Source organism: Chiloscyllium plagiosum, unplaced genomic scaffold (genome assembly GCF_037043375.1).
Source record: "Chiloscyllium plagiosum isolate Xiang-an unplaced genomic scaffold, Cpla_swu_hap1 HiC_scaffold_17, whole genome shotgun sequence".
NCBI lineage: Eukaryota > Metazoa > Chordata > Chondrichthyes > Orectolobiformes > Hemiscylliidae > Chiloscyllium > Chiloscyllium plagiosum.
The window spans coordinates 29,625,699-29,650,236 of NW_028270155.1; the positions used below are offsets into that span (position 1 = coordinate 29,625,699).

General features: G+C 36.8%; 1 protein-coding gene across 2 annotated transcripts in view; it reads right to left on the reverse strand.

The window, feature by feature from the left end:
- Positions 1-6,673: 6,673 nt before the first annotated feature.
- The window catches only part of wwp2 (WW domain containing E3 ubiquitin protein ligase 2), a 204,434-nt gene continuing 186,569 nt past the window's right edge, over positions 6,674-24,538 (reverse strand). For both annotated transcript variants that reach the window (XM_043706703.2, XM_043706701.2), the window contains exons 18-24: positions 22,412-22,545; positions 21,782-21,922; positions 20,126-20,246; positions 15,054-15,158; positions 12,111-12,207; positions 11,078-11,150; positions 6,674-8,489 (exon numbers count right to left, since the gene is read on the reverse strand). In XM_043706703.2, coding sequence (XP_043562638.1) covers positions 8,390-8,489; positions 11,078-11,150; positions 12,111-12,207; positions 15,054-15,158; positions 20,126-20,246; positions 21,782-21,922; positions 22,412-22,545 — 771 coding nt within the window. In that variant the 3' untranslated portion in view covers positions 6,674-8,389. The remainder of the gene's footprint in view (positions 8,490-11,077; positions 11,151-12,110; positions 12,208-15,053; positions 15,159-20,125; positions 20,247-21,781; positions 21,923-22,411; positions 22,546-24,538) is intronic.

Here is a 24,538-nt window from a genome sequence, read left to right on the forward strand (position 1 = left end):
AGAGTAACAGGATAGTTGTTATGGGGGATTTTAACTTCCCCAATATTGACTGGGAATATCATAGTTCAAGTAGTTTAGGTGGGTCAGTTTTTGTTCAGTGTGTGCAGGAGGCTTTTCTGACACAGTATGTAACAAGGGGCGGTGCCTTATTGTATTTGGTACCGGGGAATGAACCTGACCAGGTGTTAGATTTGGAGGTAGGTGATCACTTTGGCAATAGTGACCATATGTTTACAATAACAATGAGCAGGGATAGGTATATACCACAGGGAAAGAGGTATAACTGGGGGAAAGGCAATTATGATGCAATTAGGCAAGAGTTAGGATGCATAGGATGGGGAAGGAAACTGCAGAGGATGGATACACTTGAAATGTGGAGCTTCTCAAGGAGCAGCCACTGCAGGTCCTTGGTAAGTACATACCTATCAGGCAGGGAGGTTGAGAGAGGGAACCATGGTTTACTAAAGAAATGGAAGCTCTTGTCAAGAGGAAGAGGAAGGCTTATGTTAGGGTGAGACGTGAAGGCTCAGTTAGGGAGCTTGAGAGTTATAAGTTAGCTAGAAAAGATCTAAAGAGAGAGCTAAGAAGAGCCAGGAGAGGACATGAGACATTGTTGGTGGATAGGATCAAGGAAAACCCTAAGGCCTTCTATAGGTATATCAGGAATAAAAGAATGACTAGAGTAAGATGAGGGCCAATCAAAGATAGTAGTAGAAAGTTGTGTGTGGAATTTGAGGACACGGAAAGTGCTTAATGAACACTTTTTGTCGGTATTCACATTGGGAAAGGGCAATGTTAGTGAGAATACGGAGATACAGGCTCCAAGATTAGATGGGATTGAGGTTGACAAAGAGGAGGTTTTAACAATTTTGGAAGATCTGAAAATAGATAAGACCCTGGGGCTGGATGGGATTTATTCTCAGATTCTCTGGGAAGTCAGGGAGATTGCAGAACCTTTGCTTTGATCTTTATGTCATCATTGTTGACAGGAACAGTGCCAGTAGACCGGAGGAGAGCAAATGTTGTTCCCTTGTTTATGAAGGGGAATTGGGACAACCCTGGTAATAAGAGGCCAGTGAGCCTTACTTTGGTTATGGGTAAGGTGTTGGAAAACGTTATAAGAGATAGGATTTATAATCATCTGGAAAGAAATAATTTGATTAGGGGTAGTCAACACAGTTTTGTGAAGGGTAGCTCGTGCCTCACGAACCTTATTGTGGTCTTCGAGAAGGTGGCAAAACAGGTGGATGAAGGTAGGGCAGTTGATGTGGTGTATATGGACTTCACTAAGAACCTAGAACAGTACAGCATAGTGCAGGCCCTTCGGCCCTCAATGTTGTATCAGTCTTCTATCGTACTCTAAGATCAGACTAACCTACATAACCTTCATTGTACTAATTTCCATGCGCCTATGCAAGAGTCACTTAAACATCCCTAATGTTTTAAAGGAAGCGTCTGAAGAGAAAGTGAAAGCATTGGCCGAAACATTCCATAATTCACTGGATTCTGTGAGGAATTTAGTGGATTGGAAAACCACTAATATGATCACTCTGTACAAGAAGTGAGGGAAACATAATGGGAGGAAAACTATAGGCCAGGTGTTTGATAAGGTTTCACACGGTGGGCTATTGCACAAAATACGGAGTTTTGGGATTGAAGGTGATTTAGCAGTTTGGATCAGAAATTGGCTAGCTGAAAGAAGACAGAGGGTCATGGTTGATGGGAAATGTTCATCCTGAAGCGCAGTTACCAATGGTGTACCACAAGAATCTGTTTTGGGGCCACTACTGTTTGTCATTTTTATAAATGATCTTTGAGGTGGGCAAAGAAGGATAGGTTAGTAAATTTGCAGAAGACACTAAGATAGGCAGAGTTGTGGATAGTGCCGAAGGATGTTGTGGGTTGCAGAGGGACATAGATAAGTTGCAGAGCTGGGCTGAGAAGTGGCAAATGGAGTTTAATGTGGAAAAGTGTGAGGTGGTTCACTTCGGACGAAGTAATAGGAATGCAGAGTACTGGGCTAATAGTAAACTCCCTGTCAGTGTCGATGAACAGAGAGATCTCAGTGTCGAGATGCATAAATCCCTGAAAGTTGCCATCCAGGTTGATAGGGTTGTTAAGAAGGCATATTGGTGTTTATTGGTAGGGGGATTGAGTTTCTGACTACAAGGTCATGCTTCAGCTGTATAAGACATTGATAAGGCCGCATCTGGAGTATTGCGTGCAATTCTGGTCACCGCATTATAAGAAGGATGTAGAAGCTTTGGAAAGGGTTCAGAGTTAATTTACTGGGATGTTGCCTGGAAGGAAGGTCTTACAAGGAAAGACTAAGGGAAGTGAGGCTGTTTTTATTGGACAGAAGGTTGAGAGGTGACTTAATCGAGATGTATAAGATAATCAGAGGGTTAGATACGGTGGACACTGAGAGCCCTTTTCCTTGGATGGTGAAGGCTAACACGAGGGGACATAGCTTTAAGTTGAGGGGTGATAGATTTAGGACAGATATTAGGGGTAGTTTCTTCACTCAGAGAGTAGTAGGGGCATGGAATGGCCTGCCTGCAACTGTAGTAGACTAGCCGATGTTAAGGGCATGTAAATGGGCATTAGACATACATTTGGATAATAATGGAAGGGTGTAGGTTAGATGGGCATCAGATTAATTTCGCAGGTCAGCGCAACATCGAGGGCCGAAGGGCCTGTACTGCACTGTAACATTCTATGTTCTATAATATAGTTACTACAATTGTAATGGATGATTTTAATCTGCATATTGACTGGGCAAATCAGACGGGCAAGAGTGACATGGAAGACGTATTTCTAGAGCACATCAGGGATTGCTTCCTAGAGCAGTATGCTGCACAACCTAGCTAGGAGCAGGCTATTTTAGATCTAATGATGTGTAATAAGAGATCTCAGAGTTAAACATCCTCTATGGGGTTGGGATCACAATATAGTGGAATCTGAAATTCAGTTTGTGGGAGAGCAACTCAGCTCCCAAATCAAAGTCCCCAACTAAATAAAGGTAATTACAGAGGTATGAATAAAATGTTGTCTAAAGCATGTGGGAAAATAGACTAAGTGGAAAAGTCAGTGGATAAGCAGTGGCAGACTTTACATAATGTTCAACAAACATTTACTCTGGTCAAAAAGACTCATTGAGTAGGATGAATCACCTCTGGCTAACAAAGTAGTCAAGGAGAGTAACCAATCAAAAACTAAGGCGTTAAAGTGGTAAAGAATAGTGGTAGGTCAGAGGATTGGGAATTCAGGAACCAGGAGCGGATGATGAAGAAAATTCTGAAAGTAAATTGGCAAGAAATGTAAAAACAAACACCAAATGCTTCTATGGATATATAAGAAGAGACTGGCTAAAGTAAGAGTGGAACCCTTGGAAGATGCAACTGGGGAATTGATAATGAGGTACATCAGGTAACTTAAACCAATATTTTGCTAAGATCTTCATGAGGGACCCTACAAAAATCCCAAAGAGAACAGAGAAGGAAGGAATATAATGGAAGGAAAGATCTCATCAGTCAATCATGAGGGACAAAGTACTTTAAAGAGTAATGGAACTAAAGGCAAGCAAGTCACATGGACTTTATGGCCTTCAGTCAAGGGTTATACAGAGAACTTAGAACAGTACAGCACAATATAGGCCCTTTGGCCCTCGATGTTGTGCCAGCCTTCTATTCTATTCTAAGATCAGACTAACCTACATACCCTTCATTCTACTAACTTCCATATGCCTATCCAAGAGTCATTTAAATGTCCCTAAGGTTTTAAAGGAAGTGTCTGCAGAGATAGTGAACACATTGGTCGAAACATTCCAGAATTCACTGAATTCTGTGAGGGATTTAGTGGATTGGAAAACCACTAATATGATCACTCTGTACAAGAAGGGAGGGAAACAGAATGCAGGAAAACTATAGGGCAGTTAGCGTAACATCTGTCATTGTGTAAATGCGAGAGTTCATTACTAGAGAAGAAATAGGAGAACATTTAGTAATTCAAAGAGCGTCAACAATTTGTGAAAGTGAGACCATGTTTGACAAATTTTCTCACCTTCTTTGAGGATATAACAAGCAGAGTTGAAGTGAAACTGGTAGATGTAGTGTAATTTGGATTTTCAGAAGGCATTTATTGAGGTGCCATATAAAAGGTTATTGGACAATATGGGAGCTCATGATATTGGGAGTAGTGAATTAATATGAATAGAGGATTTGTTAACACACAGAAGACAAAGTTGGGATTATTCTTTTTCCAGTTGGAAAGACATAACTAATGGAATGCTATGAGGAGCAGTTCTAGGGCTTCAATTATTTCTTTTCTGTATTGATGACTTGAAGGGGAGCAGAGAATAATGTATCTTAATTTGCTGATGACACAATACTTATGAGTGCATGTTATGATGAGGACATAAGGAATCTGCAAGGGGGTAGAGATAGTTTGAGTAAGTGGGTGGGCTTTAATGGATCAAAGTGTGATGTCATACACTTTAGGAAGAAGAATAAAAATGCAGACTATTATTTAAATAGAGAGACATTTAAAAAAGGTGCAGAGAAGAGGGATCTGGGTGTTCTTGTACATGCAATACAGGCTAGTATGCTGGTGCAGCAAGTGATTAAGAAGTCAACCAGAATTTTGGCCTTTATTACGAAGGGATTATAGTTCAAAAACATGGAAATCTTGTTAAAACTATGCAGGGTGTTGGTTAGGGCACTCCTGGAGTGCTGTACAATTTTTCTCCCCATATTTTAAAATGAATTCATTGGCATTGGAGACAGTTCAAAAGAGATTCACTAGGCTGATTCATGGGGTGATGGGGTTGACATATCAAGAATAGCTGAACAGGTCAGGCATTTATTCACTAGAGTTTAGGAGAATGAATCCTATTAAATCATGCAAGATTCTAAGGAGGCTTGTCAGAGTGTATGTTGAGGTGTTTCCACTAGTGGGGAATTCTCAGACTAGAGCATATTTAGTTAAAACAGATGCAAAGTATTTTTTTTCTTCTAGAGTAGAGAATACCTGGAATTCTCTACCCTAGTGTTGTGGAGACTTGATCACTAAGTATTTCAAGTGGAGGTAGATAGATTTTTTAAATATCAAGAAGTTGATGGCTATGATGAAGAGGCACAAGACCAGCCATGATCTTGTTAAGTTGTGTGGCAGGTATGAGGGGCCAAATGGCCTATTCCTGGTCCTATTTCTTATGTTCTTAGTATCATAAAATATGGTGTGCCTTAGCCTGTCCTGCAATTTCTCAAGGTCTGCACAATTTGTTATGATAGAGCTTCCAGAATCAGCTAGCATTGGACACCTGGCCTGAAAAGATACTGGTAAGTATGCGTGCATATTTTCTTGTGAGTTGCCTTGGACAGAATTGCTTGGATGCAGATCGGAAGATTGGGATTATTATCTCTCCACCAGTCCTCTGCCATAACATTTCAGTAAATATTTAATCAATAAAATTCACAGTATTCATCATCATCATTACTAAACGTCAAAGTGGACAAGGAGGTCGCACATTGTGATGTAGCATGCAGAATTGGAAGGTGTGTTGGGCTAATTTACACTATTCTCAAAGCCTTGCAACTTCTGTTATTCAGCAGTAGATTTAAATAGGAATATATGTAAATTGCTCAGTGGCAACAAAGGATCTACACAAAGACCTCGAAATCTGGCATTTCCAGATGTTAAGGAGTTTATACTCTTTTCATGAATATTTAGGGTGAAAGCACACACCAAAAAGATCTTTGAAAAGTTAAATGGGTTCGAACAAATGATATTAAGATTTTTTTAATGTGTTGAGATTTCAGAAATTTTATGTTTTATATTAATATTTTTAAAGATTTCTCACACTAGTTTTAACACTTTGAGCAATACTAATCAGGTTTTTACTCTTGTTTTAACATGAATGGATTTTTAAACAAATCAGAAAAAAATTCTGATAACTGTTGTTACAAAGTAATTTGTCTTAAAAGTCTGATAAACTATGTTCAAAAGTAATATTTGACTTTTTAGCATGACTAATTGCACTTAATATTTTGTTGTGTTATCACTTAAAATATTTTAGACAACTTCTGAAAAACATATATAATATGGCTGTGATCAAACTTAAATGTTTTTACATTTAATATGGTAAAATGATTCATGTCCACCAAATTTTATTTCCAATGTCTTTACAACCTAGTAGCTTGATTTGTACCAATCTGTAGTGCAGCAATGCCACACAGCAACCTGCTACTATGTCTCACACCACACAGTACTGACAGGTCATATTGAGGTTGAGTTGGGGGGAAACCACTTTCAAACAAATTCTAATCATGGGGATTGCAGAACATAGTTTAATTCCGGACTCAAAAATGGCAACATCCTGTTCAAGAAGGTTAAAACAATGATTAAAAAAAATTAGAAGTTGTCTGAAAGAATAGATTAAAGCTAATTGTGAGGAAAAAGACTGCAATGAAGAAAAATAGGACAAGGTACTGATAGACAAAGAATTTCTGTTAAAATATTTTTAAAGGTTTATACCAAGAAATGTTCACTCTACAGCACAAAAGCATGCTGCTGTTGCACAGAATACTTTGCATGAATCCAACACAATATCAGAATAAATTTAAAATTTTTGGATGTATTAAAATCTTGTATTTTTAAATATTCACAACTATAATTATTCCTGAAAAATTTGATTTTATTTGGCAATATTCTAAATCTATTAATTAATTTTATTTTTGAAAATGACTGCTATTTAACAGAGTTCAATTCATCTGGACTTGAGGAAAATCAACAAATACAATAGGAACTGAAAATTCAAATATAATTCACAAGCCAATTCAAAACTGGGAAATGTCATGAACAATTCATTTCAAAAATCATTGTCTCTTGAAAATCAGTAAATATCTAGCTACAGTTCAGCACAGTGACTTATGCACCATGTTTCATTTCTGTGCTGTTAGAAAACCACAAATCGTTTACCACACTTCTGCAACATACATGAGCTATTACTTACAACATATCCATAAAATCTTTGATTTGTTTTGCTATTGTTCCAGAAAGACAAATATACAGTTTTTAATACACAATATTTTATCCAGTTTGAAAAAACAAATCTTGTTTCCAGGATTTTGTCCTGCATTCTTGATTGTACAATAGATGTAATTTATGTAAAATATTGAATATTTTTCGACCAAAGGATGCAAAGTTATCAACATATTAGTGCTCGGCAAAAGATAAAACAAAACAAACCTTTGACAGACTGAAATTTTAAATATGTTCATAAAATACTATTTAGGAAAATTAGACATAATGTTTACTGAGTTTTACCTTTTGATGCCACAGCCAGTACGTTATACACATGGATTGAAATGAGGAAGCAGCATTGAGGGCATCAGCAATGAACAATTCCGATCTCAAAATGATCTCAAGAATCTCATTTAGTAATTATATTTGCTGCTTCCAATAAGTTTAATTTTGAAAAGCTATTAAATTAAAATTTTATTCCAAGTATATGATTTTTTTTGGTAAGATTTTGTCTTCACTTCCGTCCGAAATTTCACATTTTCTTCTGGAACATGAAAGTAATGTAGTATATTGATTATGTCATGGAATTTTAAATAAAAATGATTATTCATTCTACATATGGTACCACAATACCATTTAAAATACCAATTATTTTAAAAGGCAGTGGAATGGGACAGCTGCTGAAGCTACAAAACTATTACAATAGCAAGTTTTCAAGCAGCCATTAGAGAATGAAATGTTCGTTGATGGTCAACATGATTTACCCATAATTGCTAAAGCAAACTAAAACATGTCACTTTGTTTTTTCCGAACAGTTATCACAATCCTTGTAATAAAATATTTATAGCTTGGCTGCAATCTTTAAAACAAAAATCATAATTGTAATTGTAGTATATCATCAGAATACTTTACAGTGACCTTGAAACAACTGGAGTCAAATCATCATTTCCTTATTAATGAGACTTTAAGATCCCTTTACACACTGTTGAATTGATCCAATTACTGACCTCAGTTTCCTTGATCTGAATTAGAAGGGAAACTGTCCATTACAAGATTATTGCAACATTATCAAAAAGACTTCAGATTAAGCACAAAGAAGTTATGACATTTAAACATATAATCGATTAAAAAAGTACAACTTAAATTTTGACAAATAAAGGTGCATTATTCTTCATAAAATCCAATGAATGCTAGCCTCAACAGAAAAAGATGCAATGTTCCCTGGAGTCCACTTAAAACAAATATATAGAATCAAAATGAAGCTATAAATTCTTCATGGTAGGCACAGTCTTCTGAAAGTTGAGCAAAATTGCTTTGTTTGATGGCTTCTCTCTGTAGCTTGCTGTAAGTACACTTAAATAACCCATTACTCTTGACCAAAGCCTTCTGTTTCTTCAATGGCATACAGTAGCTTTTCCTTTAGCTGATCATAACTTTTGTAAGGGGGAAGGTCCAGGCGATTGAAGCTGTAAAAACCCAATCAACAATCATATGCACCAACCATATTTTAATATCTTGATTTTTCAAAAATAATTTCAAAAATCCCTCTTTCACAAAAGGTGTCTGTTCTCAAACAATTAATTCCCTATGTCAATCTGCCTGTAAACTGAATCCTTCTCAAGCAAAAACTGAACTGAATCAGTGTAAAGTCTGTCTTAGTAAATAGTGCAGCACGTCCTAAGTTTGTCATGATGTAAACAGAGCGACAACATTCAGGTACAGTGTAAGTGCAACTGTTTTCAGCATTTGATTGTAGCAATAAGCATTTAACATTACAGGACGGTGGACAAAAGGAAAATGAAAAGAAAATTGCTCAGTTCAGATAGTCAAACACTACAGAATCATTAAAAAATGAACTTTCTGCACTGATATTTTGTGAATAACAAAATAGAAAAGGGAAAAGGGAAAAATACACAGATTTCAAGAGGGGTCATATATGTATACCACAGGTGACATTATACATTTGGAAAATGTTGTGTTGTGGGGCGATAAACATATTTATCACAATTCTTTTGCTTCTGATGCATTTTTACCTTCAGAACATTCACTATCTTTCAACTCATTTTTATCCTATGCAAACACAGATTTATTAAAGTTGTTTCCAATTCCAAAATATTAACAGCTGGATGAAAAAGAAATGGCAATAGCTTTTTTTAGTTATTTCTAGTAGGGAGACATTAGGTAAGAATAATAAGGGAAACAGATGATGAAACAATTAGAATTAATTTATTGGTATTACTATTGTATTTTAAGTGCCAGTATGATAAGTCAACATTAACATCCTTTAGAGTAACATTGAATAATTGAAAACTTGCAGAACTCCATGGCTCAGGAAAAAGTATCCTTTGAATGTGCTGCCCCTAAAGTGATTAATAAAAACATGTAGAACATTTGGATGGAGCAATACCATTTAAAATATCAATTATTTAAAAAGGCAGTGGAATGGGGCAACTGCTGAAGCTACAAAACTATTACAATAGTACTATAGACTCAACTTTTGTTGAGGTAATTTATATGATAAAAATTATCACATTTTAGTCATCTTTCATTAAAGATGAATTGTTTGCCTTGGGATCAGACTTTGAGAACATGCCAATGATCACTGTGAAGAAATTCCATTCCCAGTGGTTATACATCTCTTGATGACAGAATAAATTGCCATGGTAAATTGTACACCAGAGCAAACCAATTTTACACAAAGTCGGGAGTGTGGTGCTGGAAAAGCACAGCAGGTCAGGCAGCATCCGAGGAGCAGGAGAATCGACATTTCAGGATGCTGCCTGAAGAGGGCTCATGCCCGAAATGTCAATTCTCCTCCTTCGATGCTGCCTGACCTGCTGTGCTTTTCCAGCACCACACTCTCGACTCTGATCTCCAGGATCTGCAGTCTTCACTTTCTCACAATTGTATGCAAAGGTGAGTTAAATGTGAACTATGACAAATTTGCCTGACATTAGAGAAACTACATCTCAGCTGTATTAGTACAAACATCTGCATTTGATTTAAATATCCCAGAACAATGGAACTTATAGAACATTTGATGTTTTAAAATCCAAACTCTGTGGTTGGTTAGTTACCAGTAAAGCAATGGCAAATGTATGAAAACAGGCCATCAAGTGCCTGAACTAGGGAATAGCAAATCAGTGTTGCCATTCCCTGCAGTTCACAGTTTTGGTTCACTCAGCTGAGTTTTACACTCCAGATCTTCTTCAACAGAAAGACAGCCTACTTTCCACCCCTGCTTCTTCATCCAAAACCCTCATTCTTGCCTTTACCACCTCCAGATGTGACTATTTAGGTGCTCTCCTCGTTAGTATCTGGTACTCAAATCTCCATGAAATCCAGCTCATCCACAACTATGCGACCTGTACCCTAGCTCACACCAAGTTCCATTCACTCATCACTCTTCCAGTGTCTGCAAACTCACACCCTTGCAAACCTGGAGTATCTGTGCTTTTCCATCTCAGGCAACTTGTATATCCTCTAAGCCCAGAAACTATCTGCCTGACCCTTTTTCTCCTCAAAATCTACTTCTTTGATCAAATTTCTAGTCACCTGCCTTAATATATCCTCTTTGAATTGGCGTACATCTTTGACTGATTACAGTTCTGTGAAGTGCATTGGGACATTTTCTAGGTTTAAGGATAGAAGTTGTTAACATGCATAATTTACCACACAATCAATGCCAAGCTGAATCCAAATAGAAAGTCTTCATCCAGCCTTTATTCCATTTCATGTTGTTTCATTACTTGGGCAGTTGTAAGGCAAGACAATTACTAATTTTATTTATTACGTGAAGGGATGTTGAGACAAGTAGTAATAATTTATTTACTAATATTACATTGCAATATTAATATTGAGGGATGCAGTCATACATGTCAAATTGGATTCACCTTCTTTACGCAATTGTTAGAAACAGTATCAGGTTAATACAATACCAATAATAAACCACTGTTCACATATAAATTACAGTATTTCTTAATTACATTTGACTGATCAAGGGCTAAAAAAATCAATTTTTTTTTCATGAACAGGTTAATTCATTGTTACTTACCAAGTATGACTTCTTGGAAGCCAAGAATCCTTTCCAACCTTGTCAATGCAGAATTTCTGTGGCCCATTGCTTCCTGTAAATAAAGTGCACATTCTATGAATAAAATATTGCGGTTCAACATTTAAATATCAGGGATTCGTCCCTGCTGTTCAATTATTAACTAACTCTTGCTAAATTTTATGTATTATGTTCAAAGATTCAAAATCTGAATATCTTAAGCTATGCAAAAATGGAACCCAATATTGGTGAGAAGCTTAATTAAAAGCTGAGCTACACAGTGGAAAGTCAACTTCAAATATACTTAAAATTTCAAAAGATCCTAAGTTAGTATTAAAAGAACTTAGTGGGTGGCACGGTGGCACAGTGGTTAGCACTGCTGCCTCACAGCGCCAAAGACCCGGGTTCAATTCCCGCCGCAGGCAACTGTCTGTGTGGAGTTTGCACATTCTCCCCGTGTCTGCGTGGGTTTCCTCTGGGTGCTCCGGTTTCCTCCCACAGTCCAAAAATGTGCAGGTTAGGTGAGTTCGCCATGCTAAATTGCCCATAGTGTTAGGTGAAGGGGTAAATGTAGGGGAATGAGTCTGAGTGGGTGGCTCTTCGGAGGATCGGTGTGGACTTGGGGATCACCAGCATACAAAATGGCAGAAGGAATTATTGTTCCTCCATATCCCAGTGTGCCAAGTTCTAATTCTCATTCTCATTGATGTCAATTCTGTTTCGAGAAGAGGACAGTTACTTTCTACAGTGAATGAATAGTAGAGGGCATGAACAATGAATGGCGTTGGGAACACTTTACCACAGTCATCAACATGCATCGTTCAGTAGGCATTTTTAGTAGTCCAGAGATCAGATGAAGACAGAGTATTCAATGTCTTACTGTCAAAAAACATTTAAATTGAAAGTCAGAATAGCTTAGAATGCTAATCAAGGGCTTTGATAAAAAAAACTCCATTTAAAAAAGTGTTCTTAGTGTAAAGCAAAGCTGCAAAAACTGAACTGAAGTGTCCTAAAACCTTGGAACAAAACTTCTTACCGATTAATTCTGTAAAGCCTCCAACTGGCAAACGACATGTGCCCGTGACAAACTGCAATAATCTGATCTGCTTCTCGTTGTCCATTTCTTTTACAACCTAATAAGAGAATATGTAAAAGGCACAAAGTAACTAAAGACATAGTCGCCAAATATTGTGTGTTATAGAGTCATAACAGTCCACAAGACAGAAAAAGGCTCTTTGGTCCACTGAGTCTGCATCAGTCAAAAACAAGCACTTAACTATTCTAATCCCATTTTCCAGCACTTAAATGTTAATATCAAGTTAGGACATTGCAATTCCATTAGTTAAAGCATCATGAAATTATGAAACAAAACCCTCACAATAATGGACTGCTCCAAAGCCTCATTGACTGAAAATACTGCCCAACATAATTCTAAGCCAGATGGAGCAGAAAATTTCCAAGTTCAATTCGCATTTTGTATGTTATGACTTACGGTAGTAAAATGGGACTCAGGTCAGCTTCTGCAGAAAGACCATTGACCTGAAATACTAACTTTGATTCACTGGCCACTAAAGGGGAGATGTGGTGCGGTGGCACTTACACTGGAGCTGTAATCCAGAGGCCAAGGTTAATACTCTGGGGACATGCTTTTAATTCCTACCATAACAGTTGATGGAATTTAAATTTAATTAATAAAGCTGAAATTGAAATCCACTCTCAGGAATGGTGGTCATGTAACTGTTGATGATTGTTGTAAAAACCAATTGTATTCACTAATGTCCTTTAGGGAAGGAAGCCTACCATCCTTACCTGGTCTGGCCGACACATGACTCCAGACTCTCACAACTTGGTTAACCCTTAATTGCTATCAGAAATGACTACTCAATTCAATAAGCAATTAGGAATGTGCAACAAATATCCAGACACCCATATTCCATTTAAAAAAAATGTAGCATTTGCTTTTGTATCAATTTGCTGGAACTAAGGAATAGGAGTACAACTACATTGCTTGGTACAACATACACACCATTAGCTGGTGGGAAGGATGTAGGGGAACTAACCCACAAGGAAATTACGGAGAGGTGCAACACATCACAGTAGTTATAGTGCAGGACTAATTATCCACATATCAAATGATATAGTGGTAGCATTAGGAGCAGGGAGGGAAGCATACCTGGGTTGTGTTCAGGAGAATTTCTTACAGCAATGCATCCACTCAAACAAGAAAGAAGGCATTGCTGGACCTGATTCTTGGGAATGAGATGGGCTGAGTAGATGATTTGCTGGGTGACAGAACATATAGGGGACAGTGACCATTGTTTAGGATGACAGTAAAAAATGATATTGGTCAATCCAGAGTAAGAATGATCAACTGGCGGACAGCTAATTTTACTGGGGCTCTTAACAGAGCTGAGCAGGACAGACTGGAACCAAAGGGTAGCAGAGAAAGCAACAGCTGAATAATTGGCTCTCTGAAATTAGGAGATGGTTTTAACACAGTCAAGGTATATGCCCTCAAAAGGTAAATGTAGCACAAACAAATCCAGAGTTCCCTGGATAGGGAAGAAGATAAGATAGAAAGTAAAATAAGTGTGCTAATGTCAGGTGTCAAGTAGTAAATACAATTGAAAACTAAGTTGAATACCGAAGGTTCAGAAGTGTGGTGGAAAAGCATATAAAACATGTAAAGAGAGATTTTGAAAAAAAAAAGACTTGCCAGCGAACATGAAAAGAAATCAAAGTCTTCTCTAACACAGCAGCAGTAAAAGCAAATGGGACAGATTGGGGAGCAAAAAGGGGATTTATACATAGAGGCAAGAGGAATGGCTGAGGTGTTGAATTAATACTTAGCATCTATTCTTTACCTATGAGGCAGACACTGCTCAAGCTGTGGTGACAGATGAGAAAACCTGGTCTTTGGAAGGTTTAAAATTGAAAAGGAGGTAGTATTGGATAAGCTGTTCATACTTATATTTGATAAGGAACCTGTACTTGATGGACTTCAGCATCCAATGGTATTGAAGTAAGTGAGAGTGGAAATTGAAGGAATTGAGAATGGAAATTGATAGAAACAAGAGTGGAAACTGCAGAAGCACTGGCTATGAACATGGTGCTGGAAACCTGGGGAATTACAAACATTACGTGTTTCCTCAAAAATGTTGGAAAGGTAGGCCCAGCAATTACAGACGTGGCAGTTTAAATTCAACAAAAGCCACAATTTGATAGTGATTGTTGCTCATGGGAGATTCAGGCCATCATGTCTACATCGTGCTGAAGGCAGATTTCATTTTGTGGTATTGACAATTAAATGGTAAATATGTTCTTTGTAAGGTATGATGTGGAGGTGCCAATGTTAGGCTGGGTTGGCAAAGTCAGAAGTCACACGACACCAGGTTATAGTCCAACAGGTTTATTTGAAATCATAAGCTTTTGGAGCACTGCTCCTTCATTGGGTGAAGTCACCTGACAAAGGAGCAGCACTCCAAAAGCTTGTGATTTCAAATAAACCTATTGGACTCTAACCTGGCGTGTGTGACTTCTGACTTTGTAAGAAGTTAAATATTATACATAGTAAAGAGAAGAAATATTTCATTCATAATTTACTGATTTTAAAACTATTAAATGTATATTTAACAACTGACTATTATAATTTAACAGAACATAAGATGCTCAGAAAAAGGAACAGAATAATGGCATAAACTCAAAATTTTCAGAATTAAATATTTTACTATTTATAGTTAGTTGCAAAGTACTGCCCAACCAAGCTATTGCTAGTATTACGAATCAGCTTTCAACCCAGCTCCAGTGCGATAAATGCGGTAGCTAATTCAGCAAGAATTAGACAATTAAATTGTAGTTTTGCAATAGAAGTCATTTCAAAGCAGACTATAGGCAGCTGCTATAAACTAACTTCAGCAACACAAATTATATCCTCAGTCCTGCGCTGCCTCATTTTGTAATTGAATTAACTGTTACCCACCTGCCAGAACCATTGGATTTGTTTGCTGTTCTTTGTGTAATGGCGATAGATGGTATTTTTCTGCCAATCAGATAGGTCAATGTCTTGCATTCCACAAAGCATTAACTGGAAATAAATTATAACTTTATTTAATTGCCATCTCTTGCTAAACTCAATGTAAGCAAAAGTATTCTTTGAATTACAAAGTCGACCAAAATTGTGACACTTGAAATTATGTAGGTTTTTAATGCTTAATCCTTTCTGTAGCTGTTATTTAGCTCAGAATGACAAATAATTTTGTTTTAAATGTTCATATTTACACAGATATAAAAGTGAACACAACTAAATATTTATATATGTTTCAGGGCAAGAGGTCACACAAGAATGAAAGGGTAATAAAGAGCTGGTAACTCAAAAACAAAATAGCAAACTATTACCATGTAGTTTGGGAAAAGCACATAGAACGTAGAACATTACAGCGCAGTACAGGCCCTTCGGCCCTCGGTGTTGCGCCGATCTGTCATACCAATCTGAAGCCCATCTAACCTACACTATTCCATGTACGACCATATGCTTGTCCAATGACGACTTAAATGTACCTAAAGTTGGCGAATCTACTAGGCAAAGCATTCCATACCCTTACTACTCTCTGAGGAAAGAAACTACCTCTGACATCTGTCCTATATCTATCACCCCTCAATTTAAAGCTATGCCCCCTCGTGCTCGCAGTCACTATACTTGGAAAAAGGCTCTCCCTGTCCACCCCATTTAACCCTCTGATTATCTTTTATGTCTCTATTAAGTCATCTCTCAACCTTCTTCTCTCCAACAAAAACAGCCTCAAGTCCCTCAGCCTTTCCTCCTAAGATCTTCTCTCCATACCAGGCAACACCCTAGTAAATCTCCTCTGCACCCTTTCCAAAGCTTCCACATCCTTCTTATAATGCGGTGACCAGAACTATACACAATACTCCAAATGCGGCCGCACTAGAGTTTTGTACAGCTGCAGCATAACCTCATGGTTCTGGAACTCGATCCCTCTATTAATAAAAGCTAAAACACTGTATGCCTTCTGAACAACCCTATCAACCTGGGTGGCAATTTTCAAGGATCTGTGTACCTGGACACCGAGATCTCTCTGCTCATCTACACTACCAAGAACCTTACCATTAGCCCAGTACTTTGCATTCTGGTTACTCCAACCAAAGTGAATCACCTCACATTTGTCCACATTAAACTCCCTTTGCCACCTCTCAGCCCAGCTCGGCAGCTTATCTATGTCGCTCTGTAACCTACAACATCCTTCGTCACTATCCATAACTCCACCGTCGTTAGTGTCGTCTGCAAATTTACTAACCCACCCTTCTACGCCCTCATCCAGGTCTTTTATAAAAATGAAGAATAGCAGTGGACCCAACATCGACCCTTGCGGTACACCACCATTAACTGGACTACAGGATGAACATTTTCCATCAACCACCATCCTCTGTCTTCTTTCAGCAAGCCAATTAATGATCCAAACTGCTATATCTCCCACAATCCCATTCCTCCGCATTTTTACAATAGCTAACTGTGGGGAACCTTATCGAACACCTTGTTGAAATCCATAGTCACCACATCAACCGGTTTACTCTCATCTACCTGTTTGATCACCTTCTCAAAGAACTCAATAAGGTTTGTGAGGTGCGACCTACCCTTCAGAAAACCGTGCTGACTATCTCTAATCAAATTATTCTTTTCTAGATGATTATAAATCCTATCTCTTATAATCTTTTCCAACACTTTACCAACAACTGAAGTAAGGCTCACTGGTCACAAGTAGAGGAAATAATGGATTTCAAAACAGGTAAAAATACCCTGACTAATGAGTAAAACACTTTGAAGTTACACTTGAGGAAGGGATAGAAGTTAAGAACAAAATTCCCAAAAGTCAAGAATACAGCAACTGAATACATTGCAGTATATTATTAGAAACAGCTCTGTTGAAATGTATACCCTATGGATTTAACAGAGGTTGCTATGGAAAAGTGTCCATGGAACACAATGTAAAAAGAAGTAGAAAAATGATTATTATTTAGAAGTGGACAAATATGATGAGATTTGGATGAATGTTGTACCTGCAGTAAATGGAACAGAGAGTTCAAAGTTAAATTAGGGTAAATCTTGAAAGACAGAAGGAGGGATTAAGTTAAATCAGAGGTTTGAGGAAAATGCAAAAAGGGCAAGGTTAGAAGTGGTAAATGTTGGTATTACCATTTAAGAGTACTGAACACGTCATATCTTTGAAAATCAAGATAACAGACACAGAGGGACAAATACTAAGAACTCACAGAAACCCTGCTATTTGTTTGAAATGAACAATTTTCTGTTCCAGAGACACAGGAGACATGTTGGGTGTTTAAAAAAAACTGCATAAAAGAATAAGAAAATTTGGGTGCAAAAAATAAAGTGTTCAATGTCTAATAAAAGTATGTCTGAATTTCTTTACTATTTCACCAACAATCTCCCACCCTGAAAGTATTCTGGTTCATTAAAATGACTCCAATCCAACCCTACAGTGTGGTATGAACCAATTTCCAGAAACTATAAGATTCCAAAAAAGAAAAAGAAAAAGAGGTTGAAGCACAACAGCTAATGTTTTTTTCATGGAATTTTAATTAACTTTTAAAATGTGTTTATTTCAGTAATTTCCTGTTGTTTTGTTTTGGTTTTGGTGATGGCTCCACTCATTCATACTGCTCGCAGTAATCTCCTCCACTCAACCTCTGTTCAGAAGAATCAGGTGTTTAGTTCACCCTGGAAGTAGAGTTTTGTTTTGTAGAGTCTCCAAGCTGACAGAGTTTGTATAGAGATTTTCAAGTTGACAGAATTTAAAGGAAGTCAAGGCAAGTAAAGTTGGAAAGAAGTCATAAAACTGTTTAGCTATCCTAGAAGCAAAAGGATATTTCTCTGGGATTTGAGCATATCTAAAGCATATTACTAGGAAACAGGTTGAAATTTTGATTTGCTGTTTAATTAAGACCTTTCTAAACTGTCACACATATCCAGCCTTCTGTGAATAACTTTCAGTGACTAACCACCACCAACATATGTCTAAGCTACATGGCTGCGTGTGTGTGCAGCTGTTCCAAGATTCTGTGCAGGGTGATCGGCACTCTAATGCTGATCATGACATTGACTTCTGGTTCTGGAGGTTACTACTACACATAGATTTCAAAGGTCCATGCAGAGAAAAAAAAATTAGAGAAAATGCTAACCATGACTATAAACAACTGCAAATTTATCCAAAAGAATCTGGCTCATTAAAATTCAATTTTTTTTTATCTACCAAGCAAAGTCACTGGGATCTGACTTGTCCAGCATTACCATCATTCATTTCAAAGTGAAGAATGGGAATTTGTAATAAAAAGGTACAAAATGAAGCAAATAGGCCATTTTTATGTCGTGAGCTGTTTATTTTACAAGTACACTACTTAATGACGGGTTAAATAAGCTCTTCTATTATTGTATTCCATGGAGAAAAAAAAACAGAATTGGCCAAGAAGTAAAGAATTCCTATGTCCAGCAATTTGCCTTTATTTTGAAAGAATGTACTTTAAATCATAATACAATCAAGAAACAATTCAAGATATCAATCTTTTGTGTTTTGTGTGTTTATAGCATAGAAATGCTACGCTACATTTTAAAAAGCAACTATTCCAATGTTAAAGATTCCAAGCTGAACTTAATTAAGATATGACGATACATGCATATAGTATTCAAGTGAAAGATAAGGAGGAAGTGAATTTCATTGAGAAGGTGAAACCAAAGATTGAAAGTTTAACTTCAAAAAATGTGTTCTTCTTTACCCTTCAAACTGATTATCCTGACATCAGTTCTTTCTAAAGTTATGAAAGCTGCTACCAACTTTCAAGCTATCCATCATTTTAAAGTTCTAGTTTAATCCAGATGAAATGGCAAGGAAAGATCATCTGGCCCCATCAATACAAACACAAATCTTTCAGTTTGTTCAACCTTACTGTTTATAAATGTTATATAATTATAACATATTAAATGTTATGTAATCATAACTATGTAATTATAATTCTTGGTGGAGATAAAACATCCATAGGAAAACTCCTGGGATTCGGAGATGATAGCTACCCATACTGCATCAGAAGACATGCTTGATTAGCCTTCCCCTAGCTCCAAAACAGGTTGATAGGAACTACATCATTCCCATCCATTTGGTTGATCCCAAAGAATGCGGACTTGTTAATGACCTGTGTTTAAATGTTTTTAAATAGTTATTCTACTGATTACTTTATTCACATATTATACATTTCTAGGATGACTTAGATGATTCATCCATCATCTCGGACATTTCTGTGAAGTCTGGCACCAACATCATCTACATGCTCTGCCATTATATGACATTCCACAAGTAAGACAGTTGGTAATGAAATTGCTCCATTTTCCTTTGTGCTCAACGGTTCACCCTCATTCTTTTTTCTATTATTACAGCAAAGTAATCTTCTCCATTGACCAGTCAACTAAGATTTTTTAGTGGATGATTTCACTCCCATTTATCAACATTCATACCTAAATTTCTATTTGGAACCTTCAGCTTTTCCACAGTACAGTGGCTGACTCACATCATTATGTTTTCCTTTCTTACCATTTCTTTCAATGGGATAAAGAAAATATTATACCTTTTACTTGTTCAAGGACACAACTGATCTTGACCCTGACCAGTCTAACCAACAGGTAATAATCCTAACAGCAACCTTCCCTCCAAATAGGTAGTTGGATGAAGGTTCTGTTTCCATGATGTATGACTCTATGACTCTAGGGAAATGAAAGAAACTAAAGTTAAGCTGTTTTCATTTAAAACTATGTAGAATTGTCACTGATTTTAAAATGCATCAGCGTACAGGTTTTTGAGGGGTTTCTGGAACATCTCTTCACCAGAGTAATTTAAAATATTTCCATCCTAATCAATTTGCCTGAGAGATGGAATCAACCAGTTTTCCAGCTATTTTTCATTGTGCACACCTTGCATCATACTGTGTAAGTAGTTAGTCACAAAAGAGACTTCAAAACAGGTTTCTTACCTCTAGTTCTTTTTCATCAAAATATCGCAGCCATTCTAATGGTACCACTTCATTAAACCCATCTAAGAAAGCCTTGGTTTGTTCCTCAACTCCACGAGTGAATCTCCAGTCTGTCAGCAGCCTACAGTTAAAAAAATAATAATTGAATGTACATTGTTGCGAATATTTAAAAGTGATTAAGACTGATGTATCTTTGTAAATGCTGACAATAGACAGGTTTTTGAGGCAATGGTTTAAATGTTCCATGTTTACTTCATAAAATTAGAAGCTGACTCACTCATTTTGCAATTTGTCAGGAATTCTTTAGTCAACCTTGGACAATAAAAAATAGCCCTGCAGACCAGAGATATGGTATTTACTGTCTAATGCACAACCATTAAAAAAAATTGAAACTTCCCTGCCTGAATAAAGCTCTGTAATTACAAAGCTAAAATAATCTTTTTACTAAAGGCTTCAGCTAATTCACAACCCCAACACCATGCTCTGAAAACTCTGCTCAAATTTGACAGATGTACTAAATTCCACGACAGCAGCTGAGACAATCCTCAACATTCGAAAACAAGCAATAACATCCTTTGAAAAGCCATCAATATTTGATAAGAAAAATCAATTTTCCCTATTTCCCAACATTAATGGATCCTCAAAAACATTTCTGGGTTCCAGATCCAGAGTCACATCCTCACCCAAAAAAAACCCAATTCTTTTTGGGCCATTCCCAATCTGAGTGCCAAGTTAAATGCTAATAGAGAGGTTTCAAATGTACCAAATTAAATGCTAACAGAAAGATTTCAATCTAAGATACGTTGCTTAAAGACGTACTGTCTAGCAAGCAGGAGAGAAAATATTATCCCCAACCACCTTCATTAGTAAGATAACGGTGTCAATAACTGTTGCACTCTGGATGTGACCTATTAACAAACAAACAAATTTTATGATCATCTGTGAGCAGTTTATAATTTAATACTGTCTGTCTCTGTCGCTATTGGCAATATTACTCCTAACTGGCATACAGTAATAGTAGGATAAAAGAAGTCAGTAATCCCTCGTCTCGTTACTCATGTCTATGGTGCGGAATTTGTTGGTTCTTAAGCCATGATAAATTTAAGGCAATCAAAAAGTTGTGCACAAAGTGACATGTGGAAATGTGACAGTCATCACATCATAGAATTGTATCATGACTAACAGTAATGTTTACAACATGTTATAAATAGAACAAAACATTTTTCTGCAGTACTATTCATAATAGATCAAATGATGAATTTGAGTCATGATTTACTACACAGTGCAAGGTTCAATGAAATCAGTCAAATACCAGTGAAGTGATTACCTAGTGTCTTGTTTTGTATTCAGTGTTCACAGAAGCTCCTTCTTTACATACTTTTTCTTTGAAATATAATATTGAAAACTGAGTTTGACCTAGGCTAACATAACTCTGAAAAATATTAAACCATACTGTCTAAATATTGATTAATGTAGAAAACTTCCATAACCCTGTAGTATTACAGAAGAATATTACTGACAGAATATATTTATAGAAAGCAGCTTTAAGTAATTGTTTTCACAATCTGACGAGTATACACTTGTCCTACCATGGTCTATATATTAAAAAAATGGATATCTAAATTAAGATTGTATAAAATATTTAGAATCATTAACCTTATGTACTCCTCCTTATTCTCTTCGATGACCATAATATTTTCCCCATTTTCCTTCAGTTCGTGGCTTGTAACTTTGCCTAAGATTTCCATATCCTGAGCAAAATACAACTCCAAACCACACTCTTCAACATTATTCTCCCTGAAAAGGAAAAAAAATGCAATACAACACAATCACTAATACCATCCAGTCTTCTGTTTTTAATGAAAAGCAGAAAATGATGGAGAAACTCAGCAGATCTGGCAGCAAATGTGAAGAGTGAAACAGGTTCCAAAAAGCAGACATTGAACGTGATAGAATAACTCTGTTGTTCTCTCCGCAGATGCTGCCAAACCTGAAATTCTCCAGCACTTTCCATTTTTACTTCAGATCTTTAGACAGCTGCAGTGTTTTGCTCATTCAATTTTACATCGAATTTTTGAGAAGTAATGCCAAACTTGTATATACCCTCTGTTAACTGGCTTCAACTGTGTTTTCCCAAAACAATGGAGACTGGTTGAAACGTAAAATTAAAATGACTAAATTCAAAATGCCTAGAAGGTTAACTGTACACAAACATCAGAATATACATTTGCATCATTTTACAAGTAAGTAAATGCATTGTATATTCAAATACAAAGTTATATTTACTTGATCCACAGCAGAGAATTGTAGAACTCTGGATCAATTGATTCTAAGTCCTTTATTGTCGGCTTTTTGTTCAGCATACGTTTATAAAATGGCAATGTGAATCCGGTATCAATAAATTTACCATGGTAAAGAGCCTAGAAGTAAACAAAACAAGCGAAAGTAAGGTTTCACATTACAGCTTACAGAAATGCTTTGAGAAAGCTGAAAGTAGCACTCATTAAGACCTCCAAGTAGTCATAAGGAATATTTGAAATAAGCAGACTGTCATCTTTCAAAAATATCTTTGAGATCCTCTCTTGTGCCAGACAAAGAAGTAACACCATATTTGGGGCAATTGGTTAGTCCATTGTCCAAGATGACTTGATTAGGGAGAGTCAATATGGATCTCTAAAGGGATGTTCTTCCTATTCTTATAGAAACGAGCTGAATTTTTTGAAGGATTAACAAACGTGTTTGATAAGGGTGTGTCTAGGGATATATTTATATGAACTTCTAGAAGATACTCAAGAAAATTCCAGTGGAGAGACTGACAGTAACAATGAGAGCCCAAAAATGTGGAAGCAACTATTTGCCTGGATGGGAAACAGAAGGTGGATAATGGGTATGCAGTCAAGTTGGCAGAATACAATAAATAGAATTGCGCAGGGATATGAACTGTGACCTCAGCTTCTCATTGTATTTATAAGTGGCTCAGATAAAAGAACAGAGGGGCATATATAAATTTGCTGACAACATCAATTCATTTGATTAGTAAATAGTTTGGCTAGATGGAGAAAATTGTGGAGATATTGCGAGATAAATTAGTGGGGAAAACAACAGCCAATGGGTTCAAAGCAGCAGTGTAAAGTGCACTTTAGGCCCAAGAAAGGGCTGGGCATAGTAGAGAAATAGCTAGAATTGCATTTGAGTTATAAGAGTTGTGAAGACAGGATGTATCTCAGGGAGTACTCTCCTGAATATAAAAGAAAAAGGTGTGCTCTAATTGAAGCATTTAAGATAATCAAAGAATGTGATAGGGTAGAGAGAGAAACTCCTTTCTCTGGTGAGAGATTTCCAAACAATGGGGCATAATCTTACAATCAGAACAAGGTCATATAAAACCAAGCAATTGTCAGAAATCATTATTTCAGATAGAGTAGTGGAAGACTGAAACAAGCCTTCTCCCCAGGGTACTGATGTCATGGAACCAAGGCAGAATGATCAAAGCAAGTTGTAGGTATGGAAATGTTGGAGGGCCTGGATGGTCCACATTCCTATGTTCTAACGACAACAACTTGCATTTATATTGCATTTTTAATTGTGATAAAACATTTCAAGGCGCATCCTGGGTATGTTATCAAATAAAATTAGGCTCCAAGTCATATAATAAAATAAGTGACTTGTCAAAGAGATTAGTTTTAAGGGAAGAGAGAAGGGTACAGAGTAGAGTTTATGGGAAAGTTCATCAGCATAGGGCACAGACTGCTACAGACTTGGCCACCAATGGTAGAGTGATTAAAAGCAAGGGTGCACAAAATGCTGAAACTGAAGGGCACAGAGATCTCAATATATTTATGGTTCAATCAACATCACAAAATTAAATAAATGCCTTAAATATGCTGTGGAGAAATTAAATATTGTAGAAAAACTTGTCAGTCTCTGTCATCTCTTTTCCAATTATACAAGTACAATATATATACACAAATTCTTTATGACAACACCCTTTACCAATTAAAGTCTACCTGCCAGGTCTGAGAACTAAAACTGACAATTAACTGTTCCTGCTATATCTTTGCCAACAACTGCCCAACCAATCAGAGCCTTCTACTCTAGAAATTAGTGTTCTTCTGGCAGTATGATTTCTTGTATTCTAGTTCAAAGAAGCAGAAAAAAAATGCTTCCACGTTTTGTCTCTTTTCAGCGATCGTTAAGTTCTGTACTACCAAGCAATTATCTATATGAAAATTGACTACCAGTTTTTTCTATGTTACAACAGTTCTTCCAAAGTATTTCATTGGTTCTGATATGCTTTGGTGCTTTAATTTATGAAAGGACTATAGAAATACATGCTTGTTTCCAAGTATTTCTGGGAGACTTGCATTTAAATTGGCATAAATGGAACGTCAATGATGCAAATATCTAAATTTA